Source organism: Lonchura striata, chromosome 19 (genome assembly GCF_050655825.1).
Source record: "Lonchura striata isolate lonStrDom1 chromosome 19, ASM5065582v1, whole genome shotgun sequence".
NCBI classification, from domain to species: domain Eukaryota; kingdom Metazoa; phylum Chordata; class Aves; order Passeriformes; family Estrildidae; genus Lonchura; species Lonchura striata.
The window spans coordinates 4,061,738-4,087,894 of record NC_140721.1 but is presented as its reverse complement, the minus strand read 5'-3'; the positions used below and the strand labels follow the sequence as shown (position 1 = coordinate 4,087,894).

Here is a 26,157-nt window from a genome sequence, read left to right as displayed (position 1 = left end):
CTGTACCCCCTGTGTGTGTGTGGCTGTGTGTGAGGCACCTCTGCCCTCTGCCCTGCAGGCAGGGACATAGGGCAGGGGTGTGGGGCTGAGGCCTTGGACCCGATGTTCTCTCCAGGTGGGGATTTTGCTGCTGCCGGAGCAGCCTGGGCCCCCTTTGCACCCAGAGCTGGCTGGGGTGGTGCAGAGAGGTGGGTACAGGATGTGCCATGGGGTGGCAGAGCCCGGTGAGGGACAGGACCCATAGCTGAGCTAAAAGAGAAACTGAAAAAGCTGCTGAGGGTGAGGAGCGGCTCTTCCGCTCCACAGCCACCGCACAGCAAGTGTGGGTGCAGCCCTCCCGGGGAGGCCCTGCCCTCCAGAGGGCTGTCCCAGTCCTGTGCTGCCCTAGGTGTGGTGGGACACGCTGTCCCCACTGCCCATGACCGCACAGCAGCCTGGCTGTGGCTCCTGGTGCCCCCAGCACAGCAGGGCACGGGGCTGTGCCAGTGCTGGCTCCCCCTGCTCCTGGCACTACCGTGGTTGTCAGCTGTGCAGGACACACCTCAGATGCTTGCCCAGGGCTCTGTGCAGACCAGGGGGGCTCTCTGGGCATCTGGGCTCCCCTCCTTGCCCCCGTGCTCTCTGGGACAGGCGGGAGAGGGGCCAGGGCTGCAGCCACAGGTGGCTGCTGACACTTTGTCTCTCCCCTCAGCGCTGCTGTACAAACCCATCGACCGGGTGACACGGAGCACCCTCGTCCTGCACGTGAGTGTGACACCAGTGCCACGGGGATGCTGCTGGGCTCTGTCTCTGCTGCTCCTGGGGATCTGCAGCTGTGGGGAGTGCTGATGAGGGGTCTCCAGGTTGGGTGGTTTCAAGCTGCTAACCTGTGCCTGTCTCTCCTTCCAGGACCTCCTCAAGCACACCCCAGCTGACCACCCTGACTACCCGCTGCTCCAGGACGCCCTCCGCATCTCCCAGAACTTCCTCTCCAGCATCAATGAGGACATCGACCCCCGGAGGACAGCGGTCACCACCCCCAAGGGCGAGGTGAGCCTGTTGCGGGGGCAGTGCCTGGGCACAGGGTGAGGGCTGAGCCCCCTGCCAGCCCCTGGCTGGTGTCTCTGCCCTGAAGAGCTTCTTAGTACCTGGGTAGGAGTTGGAGAGGCTCCTCCAGATACAGTTCCAGGGACAAGATTAGGGCTCTGCCTGGTCCTTGCTGCTTGCTGGTGCCTTATTAAGCATAAAGGACATGGACCTCCCCATGCCACCATGGACCTCCCCATGCTCCTGGTGGCTGAACCACAGAGAGGGACAGGATTGTTGGCCTTTCCCCATGGATTGCTGGCCTTTGCTCCCTGCCTGCCCTCATGGCAGCCCCTCTGCCCCACAGACCCGGCAGCTTGTCAAGGATGGCTTCCTGGTGGAGCTGTCGGAGGGCTCGCGGAAGCTGCGGCACGTCTTCCTCTTCACCGACGTGCTGCTCTGTGCCAAGCTGAAGAAGACAGCAGTGGGGTAAGGAGGGAGCTGGGCACGGCGGGGGGAATGTGCCACAACCCCCCTGTCTCTCAGTGAGCCGGGGGAGGTGCCAGGGAGGTGGTCAGGCATCAGTGACCACCCGTCCCTGGCTGCAGGAAGCACCAGCAGTACGACTGCAAGTGGTACGTGCCCCTGGCCGACCTGGTGTTCCCCTCGCCGGAGGAGTCGGAGCACTGCCCACAGGTCCACGTCATCCCCGACCACGAGCTGGAGGACATGAAGATGAAGATCTCAGCCATCAAGAGCGAGGTGCAGAAGGAGGTGAGAGAAGGGTGTGGGACTTGCTGTTGGTGTGGGTGCCTTGCTGTGGATCAGGGGTGGGTCCCAGGGGACAGGAGCACCTCTGGAAGGTCCTCTCTGCCCCCCGCCTGCAGAAAGCCAACAAGGGCCAGAGCCGTGCCATCGAGCGCCTCAAGAAGAAGATGTTTGAGAACGAATTCTGGCTGCTCCTCAACTCGCCTGCCATTCCCTTCCGCATCCACAACCGCAACGGGAAGGTGAGGAGGGCGGGCAGGGGCCGGGCTCTGCCCTGCCTGCACACAGCCTGCCACATCTCCCTCTCTCTTACAGAGCTACCTCTTCCTGCTCTCCTCTGACTACGAGCGGTCCGAGTGGAGGGAGGCCATCCAGAAACTGCAGAAAAAGGGTAAGTCTGGGGCTGCCAAGGCCCTCCTGGGGCTCCTGGTCCCCCCAGAAGCCACAGGGACATCCTATAGGATCTCTGCCTAGTGCTCTCCAGTCTCTTTGACCAGCACTGGTTGCATCCTTCTGAAGCTTCTCTCCTCTCCCAGACCTCCAGGCCTTTGTCCTGAGCTCCGTGGAGCTGCAGGTGCTCACAGGGTCCTGCTTCAAGCTACGCACTGTCCACAACATCCCAGTCACCAGCAACAAGGACGGTGAGTGGCCGCTGGATCCTGCTTTGCTTGGATGATGCCGGGCAGGAGCTGCGGGGTCCCTGAGCTGGGGCGGGGACTGTGCTGTGCCGGGGACAGTTTCCCACCAGGTGGCACTGCTGGAGCAGCGTTGGGCTCCCCGGCAGCGCAGTCCCAGCTGCAGCACGGGGCTCTCAGCTTTTGGGCTGGGCTGGGCAATCCCAGCTGCTTTTGGGCTCTTTCCAGCCCTGCCATGGACTGGGCTGGACCAGTGTGCCCAGGGTGAGACCCAGTCATCCCCACTGGGAATCTCCCCCAGGGCTGCCCAGCAGCAGGAGAGCTTGGGATGTCTGTCAGTGGGGCATACAGAATTTAGAGGTGTCCCTCCAGGGGCTCTGGGGATTTGGGTGTCACTGCAGGCACCGTGACTGCTGTGGCAAAGGTGGCAAAGGCTGCCTTGGGGATGGCCAGCCCCAGGCCCTGACACAGCCTCTGCTCTCCTGCCACAGATGACGAGTCCCCAGGGCTTTATGGGTTCCTGCACGTCATCGTCCACTCTGCCAAGGGCTTCAAACAATCAGCCAGTAAGTGTGGGTGCCCACCCTGCTTGGAGGGGCCGGTGGGCTCAGAAGAGTTGGGGTCCAGCACGTGGCCCTGCTCTGCCCACAGTGGTCCCCTGGGAGATGGTGGGGTGTTCCTGGGGTGCTGAGCAATGTCTGCTCCCCCAGATCTCTACTGTACACTGGAGGTGGACTCCTTTGGCTACTTCGTCAGCAAAGCCAAGACCAGGGTGTTCCGGGACACCACGGAGCCGCAGTGGAATGAGGTGAGGGAGGGTGGCATGCAGGGGGAGGCTGTGCTGCCCATTTCCCTTCAACCCCAGTTTTGGAGCTGCTCTGGGGTGCTGGGCTTGAGCCACCCTCCCTCCACACCCCAGGAGTTTGAGATTGAGCTGGAGGGCTCCCAGTCCCTGCGCATCCTCTGCTACGAGAAGTGCTATGACAAGACCAAACTCAACAAGGACAACAACGAAATTGTGGACAAGATCATGGGCAAGGGGCAGATCCAGGTATGCACTGGGGCTTTTGGGCATCCTCTCACCCAAAGGGGAACTCCTTAGGGCCTGGCACCTGGGCTGGGAGGGTTGTCCTGGGGTGATGCCTGGGGTGGGCAGCTCTGCTCTAGGGAGCGGGGTACAGCAGTTGTGGGGTTGAAGGCAGTGAGGTGGGCGGGCATCAAGCATGGGGGTGGTGGTCCTGGGGCACGGTGGCTGCAGGATAAGGTGGGGCAAAGTGAGAGGGGCTTTTGTGGAGGTGACAAAGCCACACCTTCCCTGCAGAGGTGCATCCAGCCCCAGCTGGGCTGGAAATGTTTCCATTCTGCTGCTCTCCGTGCTGTGGTTCTGGGGGGGCTTCAGGGAGGGGTTGGCAGCTGCCCTAGGGAGGGCTCTGCATGTGCAGCCCCCTGTCCCTCCTGTGTCCCCCTCTGCCACCATCTGCCTTCCCTGTGCCTCCATCAGCTGCTGTTATGGCAACGGGGGTTTCCAGGGCAATGGCTGAGCTGCCTCTGATTGGTGGTTGCCAGGCAGGGAGGATGGAGGCCTGGGCTGCCCTGAGATGCTCCCAGGTGAGCAGGACCAAGAGGATGGAGTGGAGGGCAGCCACCCCCAGACCTCACATTCCCCCTGCAGCCACCTTGGCCAGGCTGCAGGGAAGCCCAGGGCAGGGGAACACAGTTTGGGCTGGGGGTGTCTCTGTGTTTTCCTGGTGGGCAGCCCAGCCTGGCTGCCTTCCTGGCTGTGCTGGGGACAGGGTCATGCCTGGGACACAGCCCTCGACCCAGGGCCACTTCAAAGAGCCCCTCATGGCTGTCTGCTCCATGGGAAAGCAACTGAGGGCAGGTCCCAGTGGAGCAGAGAGCAGCACAGAAATGCTGCTGGGAAGGGGATGCTGTGGGGAAACAACACTGGAGGGTGGGAGGTGGGGGCTCAGCTTCACCAGTGGCTTGTTCATACCTGGAATCACCCATCTGTTGCCCTCTCCCCCAGGAAGCCATGGTGTGGGGGTGGCATTGGGCCAAGTGGGAAGGCCAGGGCAGGGAAGGGGCTCGGTGTCCCGCGGGGATCAGTCCAGCTGCGCTCTCGGAAATAGCCTGGATCAACAAACATGAGTCATGCTGGGAGATGCGGGGGTCGGGACAGGGACAGCACAGCCCGTACCCGCTGTGCAAAAGCTGTGGGGGAAGAGCAGGAACGAGAGAAGGCCCTGGGGCTGCTTATCCCAAGGAGGATCTGGATGGATGGAAGAGCGTCAGGGTTGGGGTTGTCCTGACGTCACCCAGAGCCACAGCTCAGCCTCTGCCCCAGGGGTGGGCTTGGTGACAGGGCAGGACAGCTGTGAGCAGGATGGGCAGTGCTGCTTCTGGGGCTCTGGGCTGTAGTCAAACGCCAGAGCTGCCCCTCTGCCTTCTCCCTGAGCCATTCAGGCAGAGATGCTGCCCTGACGTTCCTCACTCCAGCTGGTCCCTGGGCTCACCCTGAGCCTGTTGCTGGTTCCACATAGCAGCACTGTCTGCTCAGTGGAAAGGTGTGACTCTTTGTTGGCATTAACCCTGTTTTGTTATGAACCCCATTTTCTAAAGCTGGAATGTGCTTTGGTCAGGGTAGGGCTGCCCTGTTTGGCTTGTGTCCCCATGAGGGTCTTGTGTCCCCTGCACTGCAGGGCTCAGCCCTGCTCTGAGCTGTCCCAGTTGTTCCCAGCAGCTGGGCTGTGTCTGCTGGGTGCTGGCAGAGGTGTGTGATGCTGTGCCAGGATGACAGATGGGTGTTGTGGTGGGCAAAGCAGACTGTGAGTGCTTGTGCCCACATTGCAGGGGTCAGAGGCCGGATGTGGCCCCCGTGCCCTGGAGGAGACAGGCAGTGGGTGCATCAAGGGGGTCTCGGGACCCCCTTCCTCAGCCCATTTGATGCACGGGGCCGATGTGGCTGTTGAAGCAGAGCCTGTGTTGTCACAGGCACGGTGCCTCAGGGAATAGCTGCCTGTCCATCTGTCCCCTTCCCTGGGCGGCAGAGGCTCTGGTGGGGGAGATTTGTGATGCTGGAGCGCTCCCGACCTGCAGGAAGCCATAGTGACCCGAAGGGACTCCAGGGGCTGCTCAGGGAGGGACTGGGGGGCAGTGCAAGTTCCCCCAAGCCTGCTCCTCAGCATATCCCTGGGCAGGCTGGGACCCTTCCAGGGCTTCCCTGCCTCCCTGGCAGTGGGGCTGACAAGGACCGGAGTACACAGAGGGGACATGGGGGTACCGAGCTGTCCCTAGGCGTGACAACAGACCCCAAAAGCCTCCTCCTGCTCCCAGCGAGAGCAGGAGATCCAGCCTGGCTCCTGCGCGGAGCCGGGAATGCTGCAGCCACCGGCGGCGGTGCCTCGGGGGCCGCGGCTGCCGCTGGCGCTGCGAGGCGGATAAGGGCAGAGGGATAACAACAGCGGATAACGGCAGAGGGATAACGGGGATAACAACAGCGGATAACGGCAGAGGGATAACAGCAAACCGCGGAGAACGGCGGCGGGCAGCCCGGGCAGCCCCCCCAGCGCTCCGGAGCGGCGGCGGGCGGCAGGGCGAGAGTTAAACGCGTGGGGGCCGCCGGGGGGGCGCTGCCTTTGAGTCACTTCCTCGCAGGGGGAGGGAGGTTTTTTGGGGCTGCCTCGCCAGCCTGGCTCACACCCTGAAGATGAGCCCTGGCCGCTCGCCGCCCCGCCGCCCCAGCCGGGCTCCCCTCGCCGGCCCCCGCTGACCTCTCGCCGCCGGCAGAAGGGATGCGGATGCTGCGCTAGCCCAGCCGCGGGCACGCTCCCGGCCACCCTCGTGTCGCCTGCCCGGAGCCGAAGCGGTCGTCGCGATGACGGAGGTGTTGGTGCAGCCGGAGGGTGGCCCCGGCCCCGGCCCCGGCCCCGGGGGCGAGCGCGGCGTGGAGCAGCCCGAGGGGAAGCGAGCCCCGAACACGGGCGCCCGGCTCTGGGGCAGGGTGCGCAGCAAACTGCTCCGGCAGAAGGTGCTCCGGGTCTGGGGGGCGGCTGCAGGGGACAGTGCCGGGCTCTGGGGTGGCTGCGCCGGGCTCTGCTCTGCGTGGTGGTCGTGGCTTTTTGGCCGGTGGTTTTGTGGGATGGGGGGCTGTGTTGTTTGTGTGGAGAGTGAGTGCTGTGCGGTCTGTGCATGGAGCAGGGGGATGTTTGGGCGCTTTGGAAGCTCTTAGATGCAGTTGGCAGCCTGTGAGGTGTTTGTTTTCCTCCTTCCCTCTCCCTCTGTGTGCTGGCAGGCTCCGGGAGGCTGAGCTGTTTGCAGCAGGGGATCCTGCAGAGGCAGGGCAGGGAACCCCTGCTCAGTCCTGGAGCTTGCCCAGGGGTCACTGATGCTTCTCTGCTGGCTGGGGCCGGGTTCTTGGGGTGCCACAGCACCCAGTGCCTGTGTCCCCCCTCTTGCAACCCAGGCTTTCCCAGCTCACAGCTGTGTCGCATCCACATCAACCAGTGCTGCCCGTCTTTGTGGGAACACAGAGTGCAGGGATGTGCGACAGAGGTGACAAAGGAGGGGGACAACACCCTTGGAGGCTGTCCCAAAAGCCCCACGGGGTTCTCTGGGGGTTTCCCCTGGCCGGGGAGCTGCTGTGCCCGTGGGGGCTCACTGTGGCAGCGGCGGGGCCGCGTGTGACGCAGTGGCATTAACCTCGATTCCCTGCACAGGGGATTAAGGGGCAGCAGGGCTCTGTGGAGAGGCTGCCCGGCCGCTGTTGTGGGTCAAAACGTGAAGGGCTTTCCGAGGTTTCATTTCCCGTGCCCTGTTGTGGCTGCTGGCTTCCCTCGGGCTGCGGGGCAGGATGGGGCCCCAGCAGGTCTGTGCAGGGTTCTGGAGGGTTGTGGGTGCTGCTGCTGCTCCTCTGGTCGCTCTCAGTCGGGGCTGTGAGTTGCTGCTTTTTTGGGGGGCTGTGCTTTGCTGCTGGCAGTGTTTGCTGATTTGGGGGCTGCTCTGTCCCACAGCACCAGGGGGCTCAGGGATTGTCTGTTCCCTGGGGAGGGACCTGCTGGCATGGAGGTCTGGTGAGGGATCTCTTGTCAGGGCAGCCATGGGAGGCCAGTCTGAGGAACCTGTGGGTGCCACGCTGATGAGAAGCAACGCTGGCTATAGCAGCTCCTCTGGGATCCTGCTCCCCAGGGCCCTGGCAGAGATGACCTCAAGGACTGAGTCACTGGTTTTCTCCCAGTTGCTTCACCCAAGGCTGACAGTTGGGTGACCTCATGGGCCTGAGATGTGAGGAGGGGACATGCCCAGCCTGACAGTCCCTGCCCCACCACAGCTTCCCAGTGTTTGGAGCCTCCCACCCTGAGGATTTGGAGCCCTACCAGCTCCTCACCCTGCAGTTCTGGGCACCCAGCCCTGCCTGGGTCTGTCACAGTGCCACGACCTGGACGTGTCTTGAGGACAAAATCCCAGGATGTGGCCTCATCACCTCAAGTCTGGAGTTGTTCCACGGACAAGACAAGCAGTAGGAGAGGAGGGTCAATGCCAGCAGGGCCTCCCCAGAACACAGAAATTGCTGCAGGACTGCCAGGATGCTTATTGCCTGTTCCTCCACAACCTGAGGCCTTTTCCTACAAAAAAGCAGCCTTGGATAATTTGGGAAACCAAGATGATGGCACATTCCTGTGGCAACAAACAGAGGGTGTTTCAGCTCACCATGGATGAGACCAACACCACAGCAAATGCTGACCTGGGCATGGATACCACCATGGCTGAGAGTCCCTGAGATGCAGGAGGGAACAGCCTGGAGATGTGCTGGTGACCTGGCTGAGATGTTTCCCCAGGCACAGAGGGGTGTTTGAAGCTGTCTGATCTTCCAAAGAGGAGCTGACATCTCATCCTGCACAATGCTGGCTTGAAGGCTGTTCACCAGGGCTCCTAGCCCAGGAATTCCTCTCTGGGATGTCCCTGCATCCTGCTGGAGCAAGGCAGCTCCCTTCAGAGGAGGAGGAGATGGTGGTGGGAGCTGGGACGGGGTGTTTGCCAGCGCTGCATGGGCAGGAGCTGCCTCTGGCTCTGTGGGTGGATGCTCCTGTCCATCCTCCCATGGCTGGAGATGAAGTGTTGGACATGGCTTTGCTTAAATTGGGGAGTGGCAGCATCGTGTGCTGCTGCACAGAGTGCTGGCCAGAAGGGTTAGAGGGCACCAGGGCCAGGCCATAGGTGCTGCCCCAGCAGTGCATAGGGACCTGCCCTAGCTGCAAGGGGGCTCAGACCCATGGTAGCAGCAGAACTAGCCCAAATTTGGGCTCTGCTGGCTGTTGTGGGATGACTGTGCTCATGCAGGGGGAAGTGGCTGCAGGGAAGTGACGTGCTCAGGGTAAGGTCTGCAGCAGTGGCAGCAGCCAACCTGGCTTTAATAAAAACTTTCTTCAGAGCTCTGCTAAAGCCCTTCCAGATGTGAGCTGCCAGGGCCATCAGAGCCAGAGGGACCTGAGGGGTGGGGAAGGGGAAGGGGAAGGCATGTATGGTTAAAATCACATCACAGGGCAGGGAGGCTCCTGACCTGGCTGGGGGATGAAGGGGCTTTGCTGCCATGAGTGGGACAGGGGTGTGTGGGGAAAAGGGTGAAAGTCCCTGGGACAGTGGCATTGGCTGTGGTGGCTTCATGGCAGCACCGTGGGGGATGGAGCACTGCGAGGGAGCACAGAGGAGCTGGAGCAGCAGGACTGGGGTTGGCTGTGGTCTGGCTGCAGTCTCGTGATCCCAGTGTCCAGACCTGCTGCAGGGTCCCATGGGAGCCCAGGGCAGCTGCAGCTTTCCTTCTCCTCCTCCTGCTCTCCAGCAGCCGCAGGGCTGGCACTGAGGAAGCAGCGTGGCGCTCGCTGGGCTCTTCCATGTGCTGGGCTGGAGCAGCAGGGAGGACCCCGTGTCAGGAGCCATTCCTGGGCCATGCTGGAGACAGCAGCACTTCTGCCTGGCTGGGGACCACTGTTTTCCCATGGCTGAGGAGATGCTTGGGCTCACTGTGACACAGGGCTGAGCATGTGGCAATGCCACTGTGCTGGGTCTCTGCCAAGACCCAGGGCAGCTCGAGCCTGTCTTTGGGACTGTGGAGTCTTGGTGTGCAAGAAGGGACATAAGGGACCCCGCAGTGCCCCCCCCATCATGACATGCAGTGACTTTATGGGCAGGGAAACAGCAGCTCCGTGGCTGGAGCAGCAGCTCTGAACATCTTTACACTTGCCCAGAGCATCTCCTGACCCAGCAGCTGCAGGAAGCTCCTGTGTCCTTGCAGAGTGACCCCACGTGCCTGGTGCAAGTGTGGCCTGGCAGCTGTGTGTCCCCAGCCCTGGGAACCCCCCCAACTCCCACATCCCATCCCCTTCCCCAAGGGGACATTAGGGCTGGGCTGCCCGCCCCGTGCATTACAGGGATCAATGGTGCTGGATCAATACCACCAGCTGGGGACCAAAAAGCCCCAAAAGGCAACTGCACCCACCTCTGCCCAGCCCTGGGGCCCGGAACCCACCACGGCACGTGTCAGGGCTTTGGGAATGCCAGCACCTCTCGCTGCACCCGGGCGCCGGGGCAGCGTCACCGAGTCCCCCGCTAGCCCCAAAGCCAGAAATAGCAGAGCCTGTCATTCCCAGGGGTTATAAATAGCCTTGGCTATGGGGAGATGTTGTTTTTCTGCATGGAAAACGCTGCCCTAGTTCTGTTTCATCAATCTGCTGCCAGAAATAGTTCTAATTTCTTGGAAGTTTCTTGCTTCTCGAGTGTGGGTTAAAGCACTGCCTTGCAAGGGCTCTGAGGAGAGGGCAGGACAGGGGGGCTGAGCCCACCTGGCTTCAGGGCACAGCCAGAGGGACCCAGACCCCAAAAGGGAACCTCTCCATCCTCTGGTTATGAGCAGCATGTTGCCCAGGAAGAACATATCCTGTGCCCTACACCAGCTGCAGATCAGGGGCTTTGGGGGCCACCTTTGGGGTTGGGATGGCAGCAGGGCTGGCACGAGGCTGTGTCCCCACAGAACTCACAGACCATCTCTCCCCACAGCTGGACCCACAGGCCGTGCAGACGAAAAACTGGCACATGGATGTGATTGAGATGAACGGAGTAAGTGGGGCTGGGGGTCCCACAGCCCCTCGCTGTGAATGCAGCCCCTTCTTGCCTTCAGGCCAGCCAGGACTCACCCCCTGTCTCCCACAGATCAAGGTGGAGTTCTCCATGAAGTTCACAAGCAGGGACATGAGCCTGAAGAGGACCCCGTCCAAAAAGCAGACTGGTGTCTTCGGGGTGAAAATCAGTGTTGTGACCAAGTAAATGCAGGGCTGTGGGTGCTGATCTGCTCTGGTCTCTGTGGGTGTGGGGTAGCACTGTGTCCCCTTGCTCTCACCAACCCTGGGGACCTTGGCCTTTGTGCTCTGCTGGGGACTTTCCTGTTCCCTTTGCCATTCCCAACCTTCCCTCCTGCATGCCCATCGTGGCCCTGGCGCGGGGTTTGCAGGGCTGGGCTGGCTGCCACGGGTTCCCCCGGGAATCTTTGCTGACGGCTCCGCTTCCCGAGCCAGGCGCGAGCGCTCCAAGGTGCCTTACATCGTGCGCCAGTGCGTCGAGGAGGTGGAGAAGAGGGGCATCGAAGAGGTCGGCATCTACAGGATCTCTGGAGTCGCCACTGACATCCAGGCATTGAAAGCTGTCTTTGATGCGAGTGAGTGTCCTGGGGGAGCTTGGTGTTCCCAGACCCCTCCCAGCCCTCTGCAAGCCTGGGTTTGGTTAGTGCACTGCACACGTGCCAGATATGTCACTCTGCACAGGAAGGGGCTGGGGGTGAGGCAGGACAAAAACACAAAAACACCCAGAGGTCCCAGCCCGTTTGTGCCTCTGAGCTGCCGCTACTCCAGGCTGGCTCCTGGGAGACACTGAGTCAGGGAAACGTTGCAAATGGATTTGCAAATCGTTGTGTGTCCTGTTGCCCAGCCAGGCGGGAACCACTCGGCTTTTCCCAGCCTCAGCCTGGCTAATGGGGCTGTGAACCCAGCAGTGCTGTCCTTGCCCTGCAGCTGGCAGCCTGTCTGGGTAGCTGGAGTGACACACGGGGTGGAGACCTGGAGGGGAAGGAGGGCAGGGGGTATCACATGTGGGTGCTCTCTTGACAGATAACAAGGACATCCTGGTGATGCTGAGTGACATGGACATCAATGCCATCGCTGGCACGCTGAAGCTGTACTTCCGTGAGCTGCCCGAGCCCCTCCTCACTGACAGACTGTACCCCGCCTTCATGGAGGGGATCGGTAAGGCTCGGGGATGGGAAGGGGATGATGCACAAACTCTGTTTGGCATTGCTTGCTCTGGGATGGGAGACTCCCAGGGGTCCTTCCCAGCTCTGTCCGCTTGGTCGTGGCTGTTTTTGCTGGCTCCAGGCCAGCTCAGGGCTCGTGGTGCTGCTCCCCAGTGCTCACATGCTGGCTGCTGAGAGGTAGCTGGCTGTGGTGGGTCCTGCTGCTGCACCAGACCCTGTCCTGAGCCCTCTCTCTCTTTGCCTCCAGCCCTCTCGGATCCTGCTGCCAAGGAGAACTGCATGATGCACCTTCTCCGCTCGCTGCCTGACCCCAACCTCATCACCTTCCTCTTCCTGCTGGAGCACTTGAAAAGGTAATGGCTCAGGGGCTGCCTGAGATGGGTGGGAGGTGCAGGACAGGAATGTCTCACTGCTTTGCCGTGGGGATGGGACATGAACAGAGTTAGAGCTGCTGTTTGATTTCGGTGGTGCCTGCACAGCTCTATGCTGATCCCAGACTGAAGACAGATGGTGTTGTGCTGGTGCAGAGCAGGGCAGCAGCCATGGCTAACAACAGCAGCTTGGGGCAGGCATGGAGTAGTCCTTTCCCAGCCTTTCCAAGAGGGTACAGCTCCAGGTGTGTCCCACTTGCCCCATCTCTCTGGGCTCTGGCATATTTCCCAGGCTGCAGCTTGTTCTGACCCTCCTCTGCTATCAGTGTTGGCTTTCCACATCTTCTCTCCTTGGGCCCTGTAGGATGCTGGAGGGGTTCTGGAGCCGCTCTGCCAGAGCAGCTCCTGGTGTCCCTGGACCATCAGCTGTGGTGCCAGCAGGGCCTGGGCTGTGCCTGGCCAGTGATCCAGGTCAGCTCTGCAGGGAGCACACGGCCTCTGCAAACATGGAACACTTGGCTGCTGCAGCCAGTGTGCAGCTGTTGGATGAGCTCTGCAGGGAGCAGCTGGCCTCAGCACAGGACAGGAATCGTTTGAGAGCTCTGCAGTGTCCCCCTTAGCAGGAAAACAGCTCTGTGTCCCTTCCCACCAGTCCAGCAGTAGTCCTTGCCAAACAAGATGCAGCAATCCCTGTCACCTGTCAGCAGCGGGTGGCCAAGAACCAAGGACAGTCAGCTCTGTGGAAATGTCCCAGAACTGCAGGTGACACTTCATATCAGCTGTCCCAGGGTGCGTGCAGCAGTGTGTGGTTTGACAGGCTTTGTCTTGGTCCAGATGAGGTGCATCCAAACCTGGGGACTCAAGGACTGGGGTCTGTGGGGACCCAAAACCAGGCACAGGGCTGTGGAAGGGCAGCAGAGCAGAACACGGAGCCTGGGACTGGGGCTCACGGCTCATGTTACTTGCCTCATGAAAGGTTTTTTTTTTTTCTTCCTCTGGTTTGGCTAAAACCAAACAGAAAAAGTGATTGATGCTGGGGGAATGGAAAAGGAAAAATCCATTTCCATCCTGAGAACCGGGCACAGCCAGTTCCCACATCTGCTCCCCTGGCCAGGGCTCAAGCGAGCAGCCTGTGCCGGGGAGCACAGCTGCCTCCTAACATGGCAATGTTTTGGTCCTGCTTCCCTCCGTGCTGGCAGAGCTCCCACAGGGTTGTCAGGGCAGGGAGCCCCGAGGGGAGTGGGTGCAGGGGGCACGGGCTGGTGCAGGGCTCCCTGGACCCTGCAGGCTGGGAAGGGTGGAGGCCCTGCAGTGCTTAAGTGAGGGCTTGGTTGCTGCCACATCACACCCGGGGCTCCGGGCCAGGCCCGGCGGCTCCGGCAGAGGCCATGAAGGGGGCAGAGCTCCCTGCCCTGCACCTGGGCTTTCCCAGGGCTACAAAGGGCAGTGGAAAGCTGGAGGTGCCCCACTGCTGCTGGGAGAAGGGAGAGCAGCCCTCGGCCTCCACATCACCCCACAGCTCCCCACTCCTGAACATCATTAGGGGCTGACACTGCCTCTCTCCCTGTACCCCACAGGGTGGCTGAAAAGGAACCTATCAACAAAATGTCTCTCCACAATCTGGCCACGGTTTTTGGGCCAACACTGCTGAGACCCTCAGAGGGGGAGAGCAAGGCGCACCTCACCTTGGCCTCTGACATCTGGTCCCACGATGTGATGGCCCAGGTAAGAGCTGGGTACTGGAGGGGTTCACCTGCCTCAGTAGATTTGTTACTTCTTGCTGGCTGGGGCAAGCTGGGACGTGGCAGCTCTTCCCCTTTCTGTATTAACACCCTCCCCATTTACCTTCTACAGGTCCAGGTCCTTCTCTACTACCTGCAGCATCCTCCCATCTCCTTCAGCGAGCTCAAACGCAACACACTTTACTTCTCTACGGACGTGTAGCCTGCAGGCAGAAGGCACCAGCTGCAAACACTCCAGCTCCCTGCTGGGGGACACAGACTGTACCACAGCCCCCAAGGGAGACCAGCCCAGACCCAGGACGGTGCTGCCTGCAGCTCCTGTACAATCATGTTCCAGTGGCCTGGTCCTACCAGGTGATAGGCCCTCTCTGTAAAGTAGTCGTGTCTTATGTCCCTTCTTCGTGTTCAAGGATTGTTTTTATGTATATTTGCTCAACAGAAGAGGTAGTGACTGACAAGGGCTGTGGACACAGGCTTCCCCCTTGGCTAGTTTTCTCCTGGACTCCTTCCTGCCCGCTCACTCCTACCAGGCACCCCTCGCCTGAAGCCTGCAGTGCCCCACGAGTGCCTGTTTGCTGCCCAGCTCCCTGCCCACGCCTGCATGTGCAGCACCAGCTCGCTCCGAGGCCGGGAGCTCATGGGCCTCCCTCCCTGGTGACGGTGACAACCAGCTCTGCTTTGGCTTCGCTGCCTGCGCAAACGTTGGACCCTGTGCCTGGATCCTGCTCCGGCCTGAGCAAACCTGCGACCACGAGAGCAGAGGAGCAGGGTGCTGCTTCCTCCCTGCCACGGCTCCTCTGGGTGTGTTCAGGCCAGTCCCCTCTCCAGCCCCAGCCCTGTGCTTTGCCTGTGTGTGTGTGGCGTGGCGGTTCCTCCCCTCGCTGGATTCCGCCTCTGAGCAGCGTTTTGGGGTAACCCCTCACACAAGGCTGGAGCCACAGGTGCTGTGCTGGTCTTGATCCCACAGCAGGCTGAAAGGATGGCCAGCCAGAGGCAGGTTTGCTTTCTGCACCGTGGGCTGACGCCACGTCTGCTGTGACACGGATGTGGTCGCAAATTTCCCCAATTTGGAAATTTGGTGGGGAACAGGGTATCTGCTGTACAGTTCTATCTCTGCCATAGCGAGGCACTCACACCCCTGCCAGCCCAGCACTGCCATGAGCACTGCATGCACCTGTGGCACAGCCTGCTGGGGCACCAGCATTCCTGCCGTGGCCATGGGGACAAGTAGAGTTTTTATCCCTTCTTTGCCCTTCCCTGCTGCACTGAGCACACGGCAGCACATGGCCCTGCCTCGGTGGCAGCCTGGCTGCCAGAGGCAAGTGCTCTGCAGCAGCTGGATGGTCACCCAGCCTGGGAACCTGCACAGAAGGATGGGAGGAGGAAAGCCTTCATGGCCCTCGTGACTGAAGGCAGAAATGTTTAATTCTGTCTTTCTCCCAAAGTGGCTGCTGCTGCATTAGCCATGCCCAGCCAGCTCAGGTCTGTTAGTGGCTCCAGTGACCCCTCCCAAGCTGATGGCTGGAGTTGTCACGCCATGTCCTAAGGCAGGACAGGCTGCTCCAGTGCCCAGCTCCCAGGATATCCCCCATGCTCCCACGTAGGTGTTGGTACCTGTTGGGACACAAAACCTTTCGCTCTGTGAGCTGAGTCCGTGTTCTTGTGGGAAAAGCCCCCCCACGTCCCCGACTGCGTTGGCCCTGTGCTCTCCTGTGCCAAATGGAGATGGATGAGAAGTGACCAAGTGTGTCCCCCACAGCAGCGTTGCCTTTACCCTCCCAACTATTGGACTGTTCCAGGTAGAGCCCAGCCACCGATGCACCAGGTATGTCCTCAGCCACCTCCCTGGGGAAGGCAGCACCTGCCAGCCCTGCACCAGCAAAGCAACCAAGGAGGGGAGGTCTCAGTCTCCCTCCAAAGGGCTCACACTCCAGACCCTGCTCCTCTTGACTACCAGCTAAACAGAAGGGAAACAGCATTGTAGAAAATAACCAGGCGTCTGTCTTGGCCCTGGACCCAGTAAGGAGGCTGAGCTTTAGATCTGACTGCACAACAGATCCCTGTGTGTGTCTGATTTGTTACATGTGTTCTAGTCTCTGTCCACGACACTGTCATTCCAGATGGAGACTGTGTACAGCCAAATCTCCCCCTGTGACGGTGGCTGGAGGCCCGGCCCCCACAGCCCAGCACAACAGGCTGTGGCTGTCCCCATGACTGGCTTTTATTTGTCCCTACAGGAAGGAAAAGAGGGGGGTGGACTCTTGCAGCTACAGGTAGAATAGAACTGTTAATTAATATTTGACTTTCAAAAGTTGTTAAGGATATATTTTTGTTTGTGTTCTGTTTCAATTTCTGTAGATTATAAACTTTAAATGGCTGTAAAACCTCGTGAGGAGAAAAAAAAATGTTAATAAAAATGCAAAGCCCCGATATTTGCACAAAAGAAGCCCTGTGGTGTTGCTGTTTGCACTAACTGATCACTTTGGCATCACAGCTCCTTCTTTCTGTTGTGGAATTCTTGCTAGTTGCACTTCAAGCCAGTGGTATAAGCACAGGCATTGTGCCAAGCAATCTTTGAAGAGACTTCTTATGGTTTGGGCTACATCCTTGCATTTTGGAGGAAAAAACCTGGACTGTCTGGAGCCAGCCTGTTTAATCAGCCTAGAATTACTCAAGCTTAAAATTCAGCTGACTTGCACAGCTTCTGGCCTGAGGATACTGAACAGGCACAGCAAGGGACATCAGGAGATCTGGAAACCTCATCTGATAGATCACATGGTGCTGTCTCCCCACTTCTTTCCATGTGGAAATGGGAACCAATGTGCCTCCAAACTGACCACTGTATCAGCCAAAACACACTGCTAGTATTGCTCTTCCAGGTAAGGGCTGTCACTGTTCTGGGATGTCCAACTGTGGATGCAAAGGAGGGGAAATGGGTGGGAGAATCCCTCTTAGTTGTGTGCACTGCATCTGAAATGCCACTGCCTCAAGAAGATCAGAGAGCATGTTTGCCTTTATGGAGTGGCTCAATGAAGGTTTAAAATGACTCTCTGAGGTCTAAGAACAAAGCTTGGTTAGAACAGCAAGAGGACAGATAGAACACCAATCAAAGAGGCAGCAGCTCCTTGAGCTAACAAACAGATGTTTTGATTTCAGCACCAATTTTGGGCAGAAAAAAACACTCACTTGCTCCTGTGTAACACTGGGGCACTTGGAGGTGGCACAGGGATGTGATGGGAAGCAGGCTGTGTGCTGAGTGCCCAGTTATCTGTCAAACACTGGTTTATTCTCACAGCTCTGCTTTCTAAGTCTCACTATCAAACTGCTGGAACTAATGGGGTGAGCCTGGGGCAGTTAAAGCAGTAGCAAGACTGTACTCCCACAGTGAGGTTAAATCAGGCTAGCCAAGTGGCTACAGAGAATTATACTTCAGCAACAACCTCTTTTTTTCCCTTAAACTGTTTTGTTCATCTGCCAGCAACCACACAGCTCTAAGGCTAAGGATTCCGCTCTGCTTTTCCCTTTAAAACACAGTAAAGAAATCTGGCGCTCATCTCTGTACTTGAAATAAGACAAGTTGTACAGATGGTGGTTTGTCTTCAGATGGTATTTTAAGAAAAGCCTGGAACAAACTTATTTCTCCACAGGATCTTACCTCTCCCCAACAGAGTAGCAAGCTGCAAACTGGTGACTGTTAAAACACTTCCAGCACCTTCAAATATGTGGTAACCTAGATCGCTGCATTTCTCTTCGAAGATTGTCCTCCTGCCTTCTTTTGATGACAGCAACAGACTTAATCAAAATCAGCCCCAAAGGATCGAAAGAGCTCAGAGTCCAGGCATGTTTCCTGGAAACTGACAGTCAGCTGATCTGTCCTGGAGATGCTGCTCTGTGCCTGGCTCCATCCTCCCATGCTCCCGCAAGCTGCCTGGAGCAGCTCGCCAGGGCTCGCAGCCAGGTTGCTGTTAGTCATTCAGAAAGCGGCCAGCGTCACCCCGACTCCGGAGGCAGTGGAAAGGTAAGCCTGGTGGTTGTGCCGTGATGCAGGCTCTCAGCAGCAGCACTCAACAGGGCACGTGCTCCCGAGGGTCCCGGCTGTTACCGCAGGTAGTAATCGACTGCAGCGGAGAAAGCGGCGAATCCTCCGCAGCCGATCACCCCAGCCTTCAAGCCAGCTGCAAGGCAAGGGTGGGAACCGTGAGACAAAGCAGGAGGAATATTCTTCTTGCCAGTAACATGTGCTGGCTCAGAGCTCACACCAGCAGGAACGTGGCAGTGCCCTCCCAGGGGACACTGGCACTGCCACTGCCTGATGTACAGCCCCTCGGGGACAGCAGGATTTGCTGTTTGGGTGCTGTGTCCTCAGGCTCACCCAGGGGACAAAAGAGAACCCTCCAGTGGCCACTGCTGAGGTTACTGTGCTCTCATCTGAGCCCTGCAAGTGGCTTGGTGGGGCTAGGGAGGGATAGGAAGAGCAGCCACTGCTCTGACAGCTCTAATAGGATTAGGTCTAGGACAGACACAACTTAACAAGCTCAATTAGAAGCACTTTCAAAAGCTTTCTTTTCATTTATGCTCCATAAAACAGAACAGTTTTTTTTCTTAAGGAGAGTGAGAGAAGTTTGCTATTTCTGATGAGCAGAGCAGCTCTCTCCTACTTAGGCATTTTTCCAGATGTTACCACTAAAGGAAAAGTCTCCATTAGTGCTGCTGGACTAAAACCCCACTTCTTGTTTACACGTAAGTAGAATTGTCTGTTTGAACTGATACTTGAGAAAGAAGAAAAGCATTTCACATGTGGTACAAAAGAAGAGAGTTCTTTAGTTCTAATTTCAAAGGAGAGTACTAATTTCAAAGCAGAGACAGTGAAATGGTAGATGTGTAGAGCTCAGTTAGCACGAGAGCTTCTGTATGTATTTTTGGCTCTCTCCCATGACACCACAGAAAAGTGTGGACAGCCACCACCATCTCCTGACTTTCTTTCAAGTGAATTTTGTTGATTTTCCTCTATGACCAACCCTTCCTTATCCCCACTTATTCTTGGAGCTGACAGTTCTGCCAGTCTGGAGCACACTCTCATGCTGGCATCACCACAACCCCATGCAAAGAGGTTTGTGGTGTGTGTGCTGCACTAAGAACATCGTGTGCTGCATAACCAACTTCAATCTTATCACAGAAACAGTTCCCAGCAGGCAGCACCAACCTCTGAAGCCGATGGCTCCTCCTGTGATGCAGCCACTGATAACGCTGTTCTTCCAGTCTGACTTCCCACGATACTGTGGAATTACAAATCAGAGCCAACAAGTAAATATGGAATAAACACTCGGTATCTCTGCTAGCAGCAAGGTTAAACGACCTTCTTCCAATCCTCTTCTCAGCTGAGGATGTTCTTCCCTCTGCTCTCAGCAGATGGCCCTGCACTCCCAGCCTTGCAGGGCCGGGAAGGGAGGAAGGAGCAGGTAACTGGGAGAGGTGAGACAAATCCATATGGTGCAATGCAGTGCTGTGGCAAAGATCCTCAGGAGAGCCAGGACAGCCCCCAGAACACAGCCCTGAGTCTAAAAGTGCAATAACTACATCAGAGCAGCCCTGGTCCTTGGCACAGGTGAGTCACAGCAGCTGCTGACAAAGGTGGACTATTTCCATAGCCAGGACATGCTGGATTTTCACCAGTGCACAGATCTCTTTGTTCTGCTCCATTGTGCAAGCAGATATGGTTTTCTTCTAGATGAGTTAAGAAGTAATTGTGCCTTTCAATTAAAAGACAGGACTCAAATTCGTAACAGGGTAATTTTCCTATTAAAAAAAAACCCAGATGATAGATTTACCACTGAGCTGCAAAAGGTCATTTCTGACTGTAGGGGCCAGATGAAAACTGGCCTGTTACTCAAGAACTTGCATCAAATGATCCCTTTTTACATATGGAATTTTTAGACACTCAAATTACCATGTTGCAACTCACAGTTTGACATTTTACACAAGCACTTGTAGCTAGGCTTTAAAAAGTAATGCCTATGCTTGCCAATACATTTAGGACTTAAAACTGAAAAGGACTTTGCTATTGCAAAAGTGTTCTTCATTCTGTCAGAGAACAGCAGCTCTGAAGACAGATCTCAAAGCTGAAAAGCTTTGCTGGCCAAGAAAGAACAAAGCAGCCCATTCCAGGATATATGTACTTATTTGGATCTAGCAAAAGATGTTAAAGAGTACCAGAAATCATTTTTTAATGGTTGGGTAGGCTCTTACTCACAGATTCTACCACGCATTCCGTGCAGGAGAACATGGCACCCACGATGGCGAAGTTCTTGGCGTAGGAGATGCCTCGCTGCCCCATGTCCTTGAGCACCTCTTTGGCCGTGGGCGTGCGATAGGGATCCTTGGGATCAAACCCCACGTTGGTGTCAATGCCAGCTGTGAAGATACCGAACGCACCTCCCAGAACAAATCCTGTGGAAGATAAACAGCGGAATTAACAGGGCTGGGTTGGAGCAGCACATTCCCTGCAGGGAGTGAGGCGGCTCTGCTCCTGCTGTGCGTGAGCGATGCACTGTGACAGGGCAGGAATCTCTCGGTGCCATGGCCACTTGTGACAGCCCGTGCTGTGTGAGGAAAGCCGTGAGCGCCTGTGCCTCGCCAAGGAAGGCAGACACAGACCCCTGACTGCGACATGTGACAGGCACGGGAGGAAAATCAAACACGGGGACTGCAGCCTCTTCTCCATCCTTCCCTTTCCCGACCCCACAGGGACCCCCGAACGACCCCACAGGTGCCCGCCCCGTCCTTCCAGCGGCCGCACCTCCCACGCAAGCCAGCGCCGCCTTGAAGGGGCAGCTCTCCATGACCCGCTCCACCATCTTCTGCTCCTCGCTCTTGGGCGGGCAGGGGATTCCGCCGAGGATGGCGGGGTCCCAGACGCGGGGCTGCCGCTTGTCGCCCACGAGGTGCTGCAGCAGGAGGCTGTACTGCAGCGGCGGCGGCGGCGGCGGCGGCGGCGGTGCCGGCTCTCCCGGCGCTGAGGGCGGCGGGGCCGCCATGATGGGCTCGCACACCCTCGGCGCCGCGTCCGGGCCCGCTAGAGCCGCCGCGGCGGGGGCGCACGGGAGTTGTAGTTCCGCAGCGGGGAGAAGCCTGTTGCGCACCGCTACGCTTTGACTACACCTCCCAGTCTGCCCCGCGCCGGCACCTCCGGACAGAACTACCACTCCCGGCACGTTCCGCGGCGCGCCGCGGGGATTGGCCGTCCCGGGCATGCAGGGGACTACATTACCCGGCGTGCCGCGCAGCAGCCCCCTGGCGGCCGGTGCAGGTGAGGTGAGGGCTCCGCTGCGGAGCATCCCCGAGCGCGGCGGCGGCTGCAGGTGAGCGCGGGGCGCTGAGGGCAGCGCGGGGGGACCGGCTGGGCCGGGGAGAACCGGCAGCGTCGCGCCGGGCGTCCCCGTGCTGGGGGAGCGTTGAGGTGCCGCAGTGCGGGACGCGGTCCCTGTGCCCTGGCTGAGGTGCGGGCAGCGGGCGCGGTGTCCCCGCCGGCGGTGTCTGAGGGCAACAGGTCCCGCGCGGGGCGTGGGGTGGCCGTGCCCGCAGGGTCCCGGCGGGGCTCTGAGGGCACGGGGGATGCCCGCAGGGTCCCGGCGGGGCTCTGAGGGCACGGGGGATGCCCGCAGGGTCCCGGCGGGGCTCTGAGGGCACGGGGGATGCCCGCAGGGTCCCGGCGGGGCTCTGAGGGCACGGGGGATGCCCGCAGGGTCCCGGCGGGGCTCTGAGGGCACGGGGGATGCCCGCGGTCCCGGCGGGGCTCTGAGGGCACGGGGGATGCCCGCAGGGTCCCGGCGGGGCAGCACGGCCCAGGGCACCGCAGCCTGGCAAGGGCTGTGCCCTGCCGGAGCCCCGGGACAGCTCGGTCTCCTCTGGCGCAGGGCAGCGGTGTTGTTTCGGGACATGTGCGCTGAAAATACCCACAGTGTTCCATCACAAAATGCTCCTGTCAAATCACGCACAACCCCAAGCTCTGGGGAGCTTGTTCTGTTTGGTGATAAGGTGAGAAATGTTGCTTTTCCTTTTTGGTAAGCAAGGTGCAGTGAGCATTAAAAAAGTCTATGTTCCTTGCTTGTGTTTCTTTTTTTTCTTCACCTCTTTTACTTTCTTGTTCTTGTGGACTACAGCCAGTTTTCATCTTCAAAAGTGACAATTGGTGTGCCTTAAAAATATCTTTCTTCTTATTTGATATTTTTCTATTTTAAGTAACCCATAGGTTTTAAAATCTATGAGAAATAGTTTTCTTGGTTTCAATAGGATGCATGGAATTGTTGTATTTCAGTAATTGAAAATTATTGTAAAAATTAAGTAAATGATGCATTGGTATGAAATCATCCTGATACCCTGAAACACGACTTTTTAGAGGTCCTAAACTAATAAATTTTCTTTTCCATTTTGATCCTTTTTTCTCTATCTTGCTTAAATCTTTCTGTAGGTAGGTTCAAATAAAAATTTAAATGGATAATTTTATCACTTCAAATACTTCATCAGACGAAGTTCAACAACTTTCCTGTAAATCCCACTGCCCTCTGCTGGCTGCACCAGCAGGGCCCACCTGCCCACTGCTATTCCCTCTTTTGCTTTTCTTTTTCGTCCTTGGGGTTTTTTTAATAATGGAGTTTTTTGTTTGTTTGGGATTTTTGTTTATTTGTTTGGGGGTATTCCTCCCACCTTTTCTTTTTTTTTTTTTTTAATTTTTTTGAGGTCAAATCCCATGAAAAAGCACGTGGTTAAAATCTACTCCAGCAGCATCTTGACAAGGTAGGGGAGGTTGCTGGCAGGATGATCTCCCTAAGGAACCCTCAACTTAAAATTTCAATCTTTTTGATCCAAAATAACCTTGCTGGGATGATGTCGAAGTCACACAGCAAAGCCTAATTTCTAAAGGCCTAAAGGGAAAAAAACATATATGTTGGATTGGGAATTTCAGCACTGAGAGTTTATATGTATAGTTTAAATATTGCTTTGACTTTCTTTGCCCTTTCCCTGAGTTTTGGAGAAAATGCTGGGTTACTAGTTGTAAATAAAATATTTAAGCAAGAATTTTGTAAATATGATTCTATAAAATATACTTATTTATGGATATTAATGTGTAATTAGATGTTATTTTTTTCCCTTCGATATTTAATAGTTTTCTCCTCTTCCCATTCTGTTCTACACATGAACAAATTCTGGTGCTTGAGTATTTGAATAATCTCATCTGCCTGAACAGATTTTTCGTGTAGGTGAAATCAGATGGAGGATAAAGGATTTGAGAAGTAATATGAGAGTTCAACACCTTTGATAAACAAGTTGCTCAAATGAAACTTTCAGCTGGTTCTTTTTTCCAAGCCTGTGAACCTCCATCACTGCAGGGTGATGCATCCAACCCTCTTCCTTCTCCCTGGCTGCTGTCCCTAAGCCACTCTTTTACCCTGGAGCTCTTCAGTCCAGTGCAAGAGCTCAGGTTATTTTTAACCTTGCCCAGTCCCACGAAATGAAACATTTTGAATTCGGGCAGCAGCGGGCACAGATGATCCCGAGTTTTTGTGCTGCTCCAAGGAGCTCGGTGCCTGTTTCAGCAGAGGGCAGCACACGGTGACACTGAATAATTGCGATTCACTTGACCTTTGCAGTGACTCAGTGACTCCCACGCTTCAGTCTTCTCCAGACAGGATAAATCTTGGAAATAATGAGGGGTTTGTCAGAAATCCTGGTTTTGCATATGTCTTGGTTGCAGGGTTCCCAGGTTTTGAATAGACTCTAGCAGTGCTATTAAAAAAATAAAAATCAGTTTTTACAGTCCCCAACTTTTATTTTGTCAAACTGCCAGTTCCAGAGTGTTTTCTGAAGTTATTCAGCTGGTCAAGAAGTGACTGAAGGTGGAAGTCAACCAGAATTAGATCAAATGCATTCTTTTTCACTCATTCTTACCTGTGGACACTTTTTTATCCTTATCAGAACTGTCATGATGTAGGGGTGAATGACAGAGGACATAAATTAATGGGTACTTTAATGGAAAAAGGAAAAACTTTTAATTTCTATAAGCAGAAGAAAGTGGGGCTTCTTTGAGGTGCTCACACTGTTGATCTCACTTGTTGTGTACAAAGAGGTTTCCAGTGGCTGCAAAAGGGAAGGTGCTGGGACCTGCTGGGCTTCATTTCCACCCTTTGGCATTCTCATCTATACATTAAATTTCATCCTTTCCTACTTCTCCTTGACCTTGTGAATGTGATGTTTTGTATTTTTTTTTCTTCTTTAAAAAACTAAGTTTGGAAGTGTACTGGAGAAGTGAAGTGCTTTGTGAAATACATCTTATTTCAGTGAAGGAAAGCTGCTTCAGCTTCTACACTTTCCTTGGCTTTTGAGTTTAGCAAATTTATTTGGTTGAGAGTGCAGCAGGGCTTTTTTTTTTCTTCTGAAGTTTTTTTGTTTCCTAAAGCTTTCAGTATTGGAAAATACTGTGTCACTACCATGGCAAACAGCTAAAGTACTAAGAAAAAGGTTAGGTTATAGGTAGGTGGCAGGTGTATTGGAGTTAAAACTCAAAAGGAATCCTGACTCACTGATTTTCCAATTTTTTTTTTTTTTTGCTTTAGTTCAGTATAAAATAGGCTGCAGAGAGAGATCTTGGGCTAAAATCTCTTTTTAGGATCAGCAGACTCGTTCCTTGTGACTGTGCTTTGTAGCTCAGAGAGAAGGAACAGGATGTGGCTTTTCAAGATGAGTGTTTGATCCTGTCTGCTCTCTCCAGTGTTTTAGATCTCAAAGTCTGCATCCCTTTTGAAAGTAGGTGGTTTCTTTGTGTTTGTTCCACTTCAGCAAGGTACTTCTTCTCTTCACAGTTTACCCAATATTACACATATTTTTGTTTTCATCTATAAAATTTAAAACACACTTGTGTGGTCTAAAAAAAAGTTTCAGGCATCATCATCTTCCAGGGCTTTCAGCTGTTGCTATAGAAGCCTAAATTCTCTTTGAGAGACCTTTCCAATAGAAAGAAGTTGATACTGCAGGAAAGTTGTCATGGAAATATGCAGCAAAAAGAGAAAGGAAATCTCAGTTTGATGACTGTAACACAGGCTTAGGCAGCCTGGTGAAGTGGCTCCCTAACTGGAGATCTGCTTCTGCAGATTCTCTTGGCTGTGTTCTAGTGGATTGGAAAGCTGTGGACTCAGACCTAAAGAAATAAATTATTTAATGTTTGTATAACCAAACAAACCTCTTCAACTCAGAAAGTTTTATCCAGATTTGAGTTTCCAGGTGATGGCAGACCAGGAAATTCCCAGCAGCCTGGCTCTAATGGGGGATGGAGCTGTGGCACAGCTATTTCTTATATTTCTGGCAATGACCACTCTGAAAGGATTTATTGAAGTACCATGATTGAAATGAGTCTTTCAGAATAATTTTTTAAATTGACAAACTAAAAATAGTTTATTCTGCAAGCTTCAGTGCCATTCCAGATTTGAACAGGAGCCCTTTGTGTCCAGCTAAACGATGGGATAAGCAGATCCCTCCCTATAAATTTCTTATACCATCACCAAGCCTGGAAGGCTCCCTGGTTTCAAGCTTTTTGTGCCTCTCTTACTAAAGCCTCCTGATATCTAGTGAATGTGATTATGAGTGAGCTGCCTTTAAATATCTATTACCAGAGTCACCATGGTAACTGCTGTAAGAATTTCTTGCTGGTAAAAGGTTTCCAGCTCCCCAAGATACAGCAGGGCAAAATGCTTAGGTTGTTGTTTTCACGGTTTGAGTGAGATCAAAGAGGACAAAATAACATATTCCTGATTTTTGATAGCAGTGGATGGTAGTGGAACTGAAAGAAATAAGATTTATTCTGGAGCCTATCCCCAGATCAGGGAATAGAGGACAGTTCCACAGGCAGGGACAGCCCAGGCTTTCCTTGGGCAGCAGGCTCCTGCAGGAATCGAAGATGTCACTCCCTCTGGCTGAGCCAACACTTGGCCTTTCAATACTGTCAGCAAGTGAACTAATTAACCATAACAAAGGAGGCAAAATTGTGATGGTTCACCTGCCCCAGGAGCAGAAAGAGTTGCTGAGTGATTAATTGTGGAGTAGAAAGAATTGATCCGGCTTGTGTTTTCTCTCTTAATTTCATGGTGATCTCAAACTGCTCCATTTTCCTCTCTGCCTTCAGTGCTGTGTACCAGGGCAGTGGTGTTAGTTGGGCAATATTCAGAGTGACTTCCCTGCTGTCCTCATTTCCAAATCTTCCTCTTCCCTTCTTTCACATCTGCTTTCTCTCCCGAGTTCCTGTTGTGTGGCCAATCAATCGTTTGTTCTGTAATGGCAGTTGTTTCTAT

General features: G+C 55.7%; 3 protein-coding genes across 7 annotated transcripts in view; 2 read left to right on the top strand and 1 right to left on the bottom strand.

The window, feature by feature from the left end:
- The window catches only part of ABR (ABR activator of RhoGEF and GTPase), a 38,116-nt gene extending 21,851 nt beyond the window's left edge, over positions 1-16,265 (top strand). For all 3 annotated transcript variants that reach the window (XM_021524951.3, XM_021524950.4, XM_031506483.3), the window contains 17 exons: positions 692-744; positions 889-1,029; positions 1,373-1,494; positions 1,614-1,779; positions 1,893-2,015; positions 2,089-2,164; positions 2,310-2,414; positions 2,900-2,974; positions 3,119-3,216; positions 3,328-3,459; positions 10,461-10,520; positions 10,614-10,723; positions 10,976-11,115; positions 11,564-11,698; positions 11,954-12,059; positions 13,655-13,802; positions 13,932-16,265. In XM_021524951.3, the coding sequence (XP_021380626.2) occupies positions 692-744; positions 889-1,029; positions 1,373-1,494; positions 1,614-1,779; positions 1,893-2,015; positions 2,089-2,164; positions 2,310-2,414; positions 2,900-2,974; positions 3,119-3,216; positions 3,328-3,459; positions 10,461-10,520; positions 10,614-10,723; positions 10,976-11,115; positions 11,564-11,698; positions 11,954-12,059; positions 13,655-13,802; positions 13,932-14,021 (1,880 nt within the window). In that variant the 3' untranslated portion in view covers positions 14,022-16,265. The remainder of the gene's footprint in view (positions 1-691; positions 745-888; positions 1,030-1,372; positions 1,495-1,613; positions 1,780-1,892; positions 2,016-2,088; positions 2,165-2,309; positions 2,415-2,899; positions 2,975-3,118; positions 3,217-3,327; positions 3,460-10,460; positions 10,521-10,613; positions 10,724-10,975; positions 11,116-11,563; positions 11,699-11,953; positions 12,060-13,654; positions 13,803-13,931) is intronic.
- A 1,143-nt stretch (positions 16,266-17,408) lies between these two features.
- TIMM22 (translocase of inner mitochondrial membrane 22) lies at positions 17,409-20,890 on the bottom strand. Of its 2 annotated transcripts, XM_021524954.3 has the most exons (4): positions 20,616-20,890; positions 20,070-20,266; positions 19,023-19,095; positions 17,409-17,994 (listed from the first exon to the last, which is right to left on the bottom strand). In XM_021524954.3, exons 1-4 carry the CDS (start codon positions 20,851-20,853, stop codon positions 17,918-17,920), a joined length of 585 nt encoding a protein of 194 aa, XP_021380629.2. In that variant the 5' UTR covers positions 20,854-20,890; the 3' UTR covers positions 17,409-17,917. The 2 variants fall into 2 exon arrangements, with proteins under 2 accessions (XP_021380629.2, XP_031362345.2); XM_031506485.2 differs by lacking the exon at positions 17,409-17,994 and having other exon boundaries at positions 18,806-19,095.
- A 159-nt stretch (positions 20,891-21,049) lies between these two features.
- SPECC1 (sperm antigen with calponin homology and coiled-coil domains 1) overlaps positions 21,050-26,157 on the top strand; it is an 87,091-nt gene continuing 81,983 nt past the window's right edge. Inside the window, exons 1-2 of one of the 2 annotated variants that reach the window (XM_085557307.1) lie at positions 21,117-21,177; positions 21,733-21,853. The gene's annotated coding sequence lies outside the window, so the exon portion shown is untranslated. Of the gene's footprint in view, positions 21,178-21,732; positions 21,854-26,157 lie in introns of both variants that reach the window. The other variant, XM_021524945.3, reaches the window with a different exon arrangement.

What these genes read in the sequence shown, in the direction of transcription:
- TIMM22 (XM_031506485.2), bottom strand. Translation starts at nt 20,853, where the DNA reads ATGGCGGCCCCGCCGCCCTCAGCGCCGGGAGAGCCGGCACCGCCGCCG. An exon ending in GGCGCTGGCTTGCGTGGGAG is followed by an intron (nt 20,267 to 20,615) that starts GTGCGGCCGCTG and finishes TATCTTCCACAG; the next exon opens with GATTTGTTCTGGGAGGTGCG. An exon ending in CGGAATGCGTGGTAGAATCT is followed by an intron (nt 19,096 to 20,069) that starts GTGAGTAAGAGC and finishes GTAATTCCACAG; the next exon opens with TATCGTGGGAAGTCAGACTG.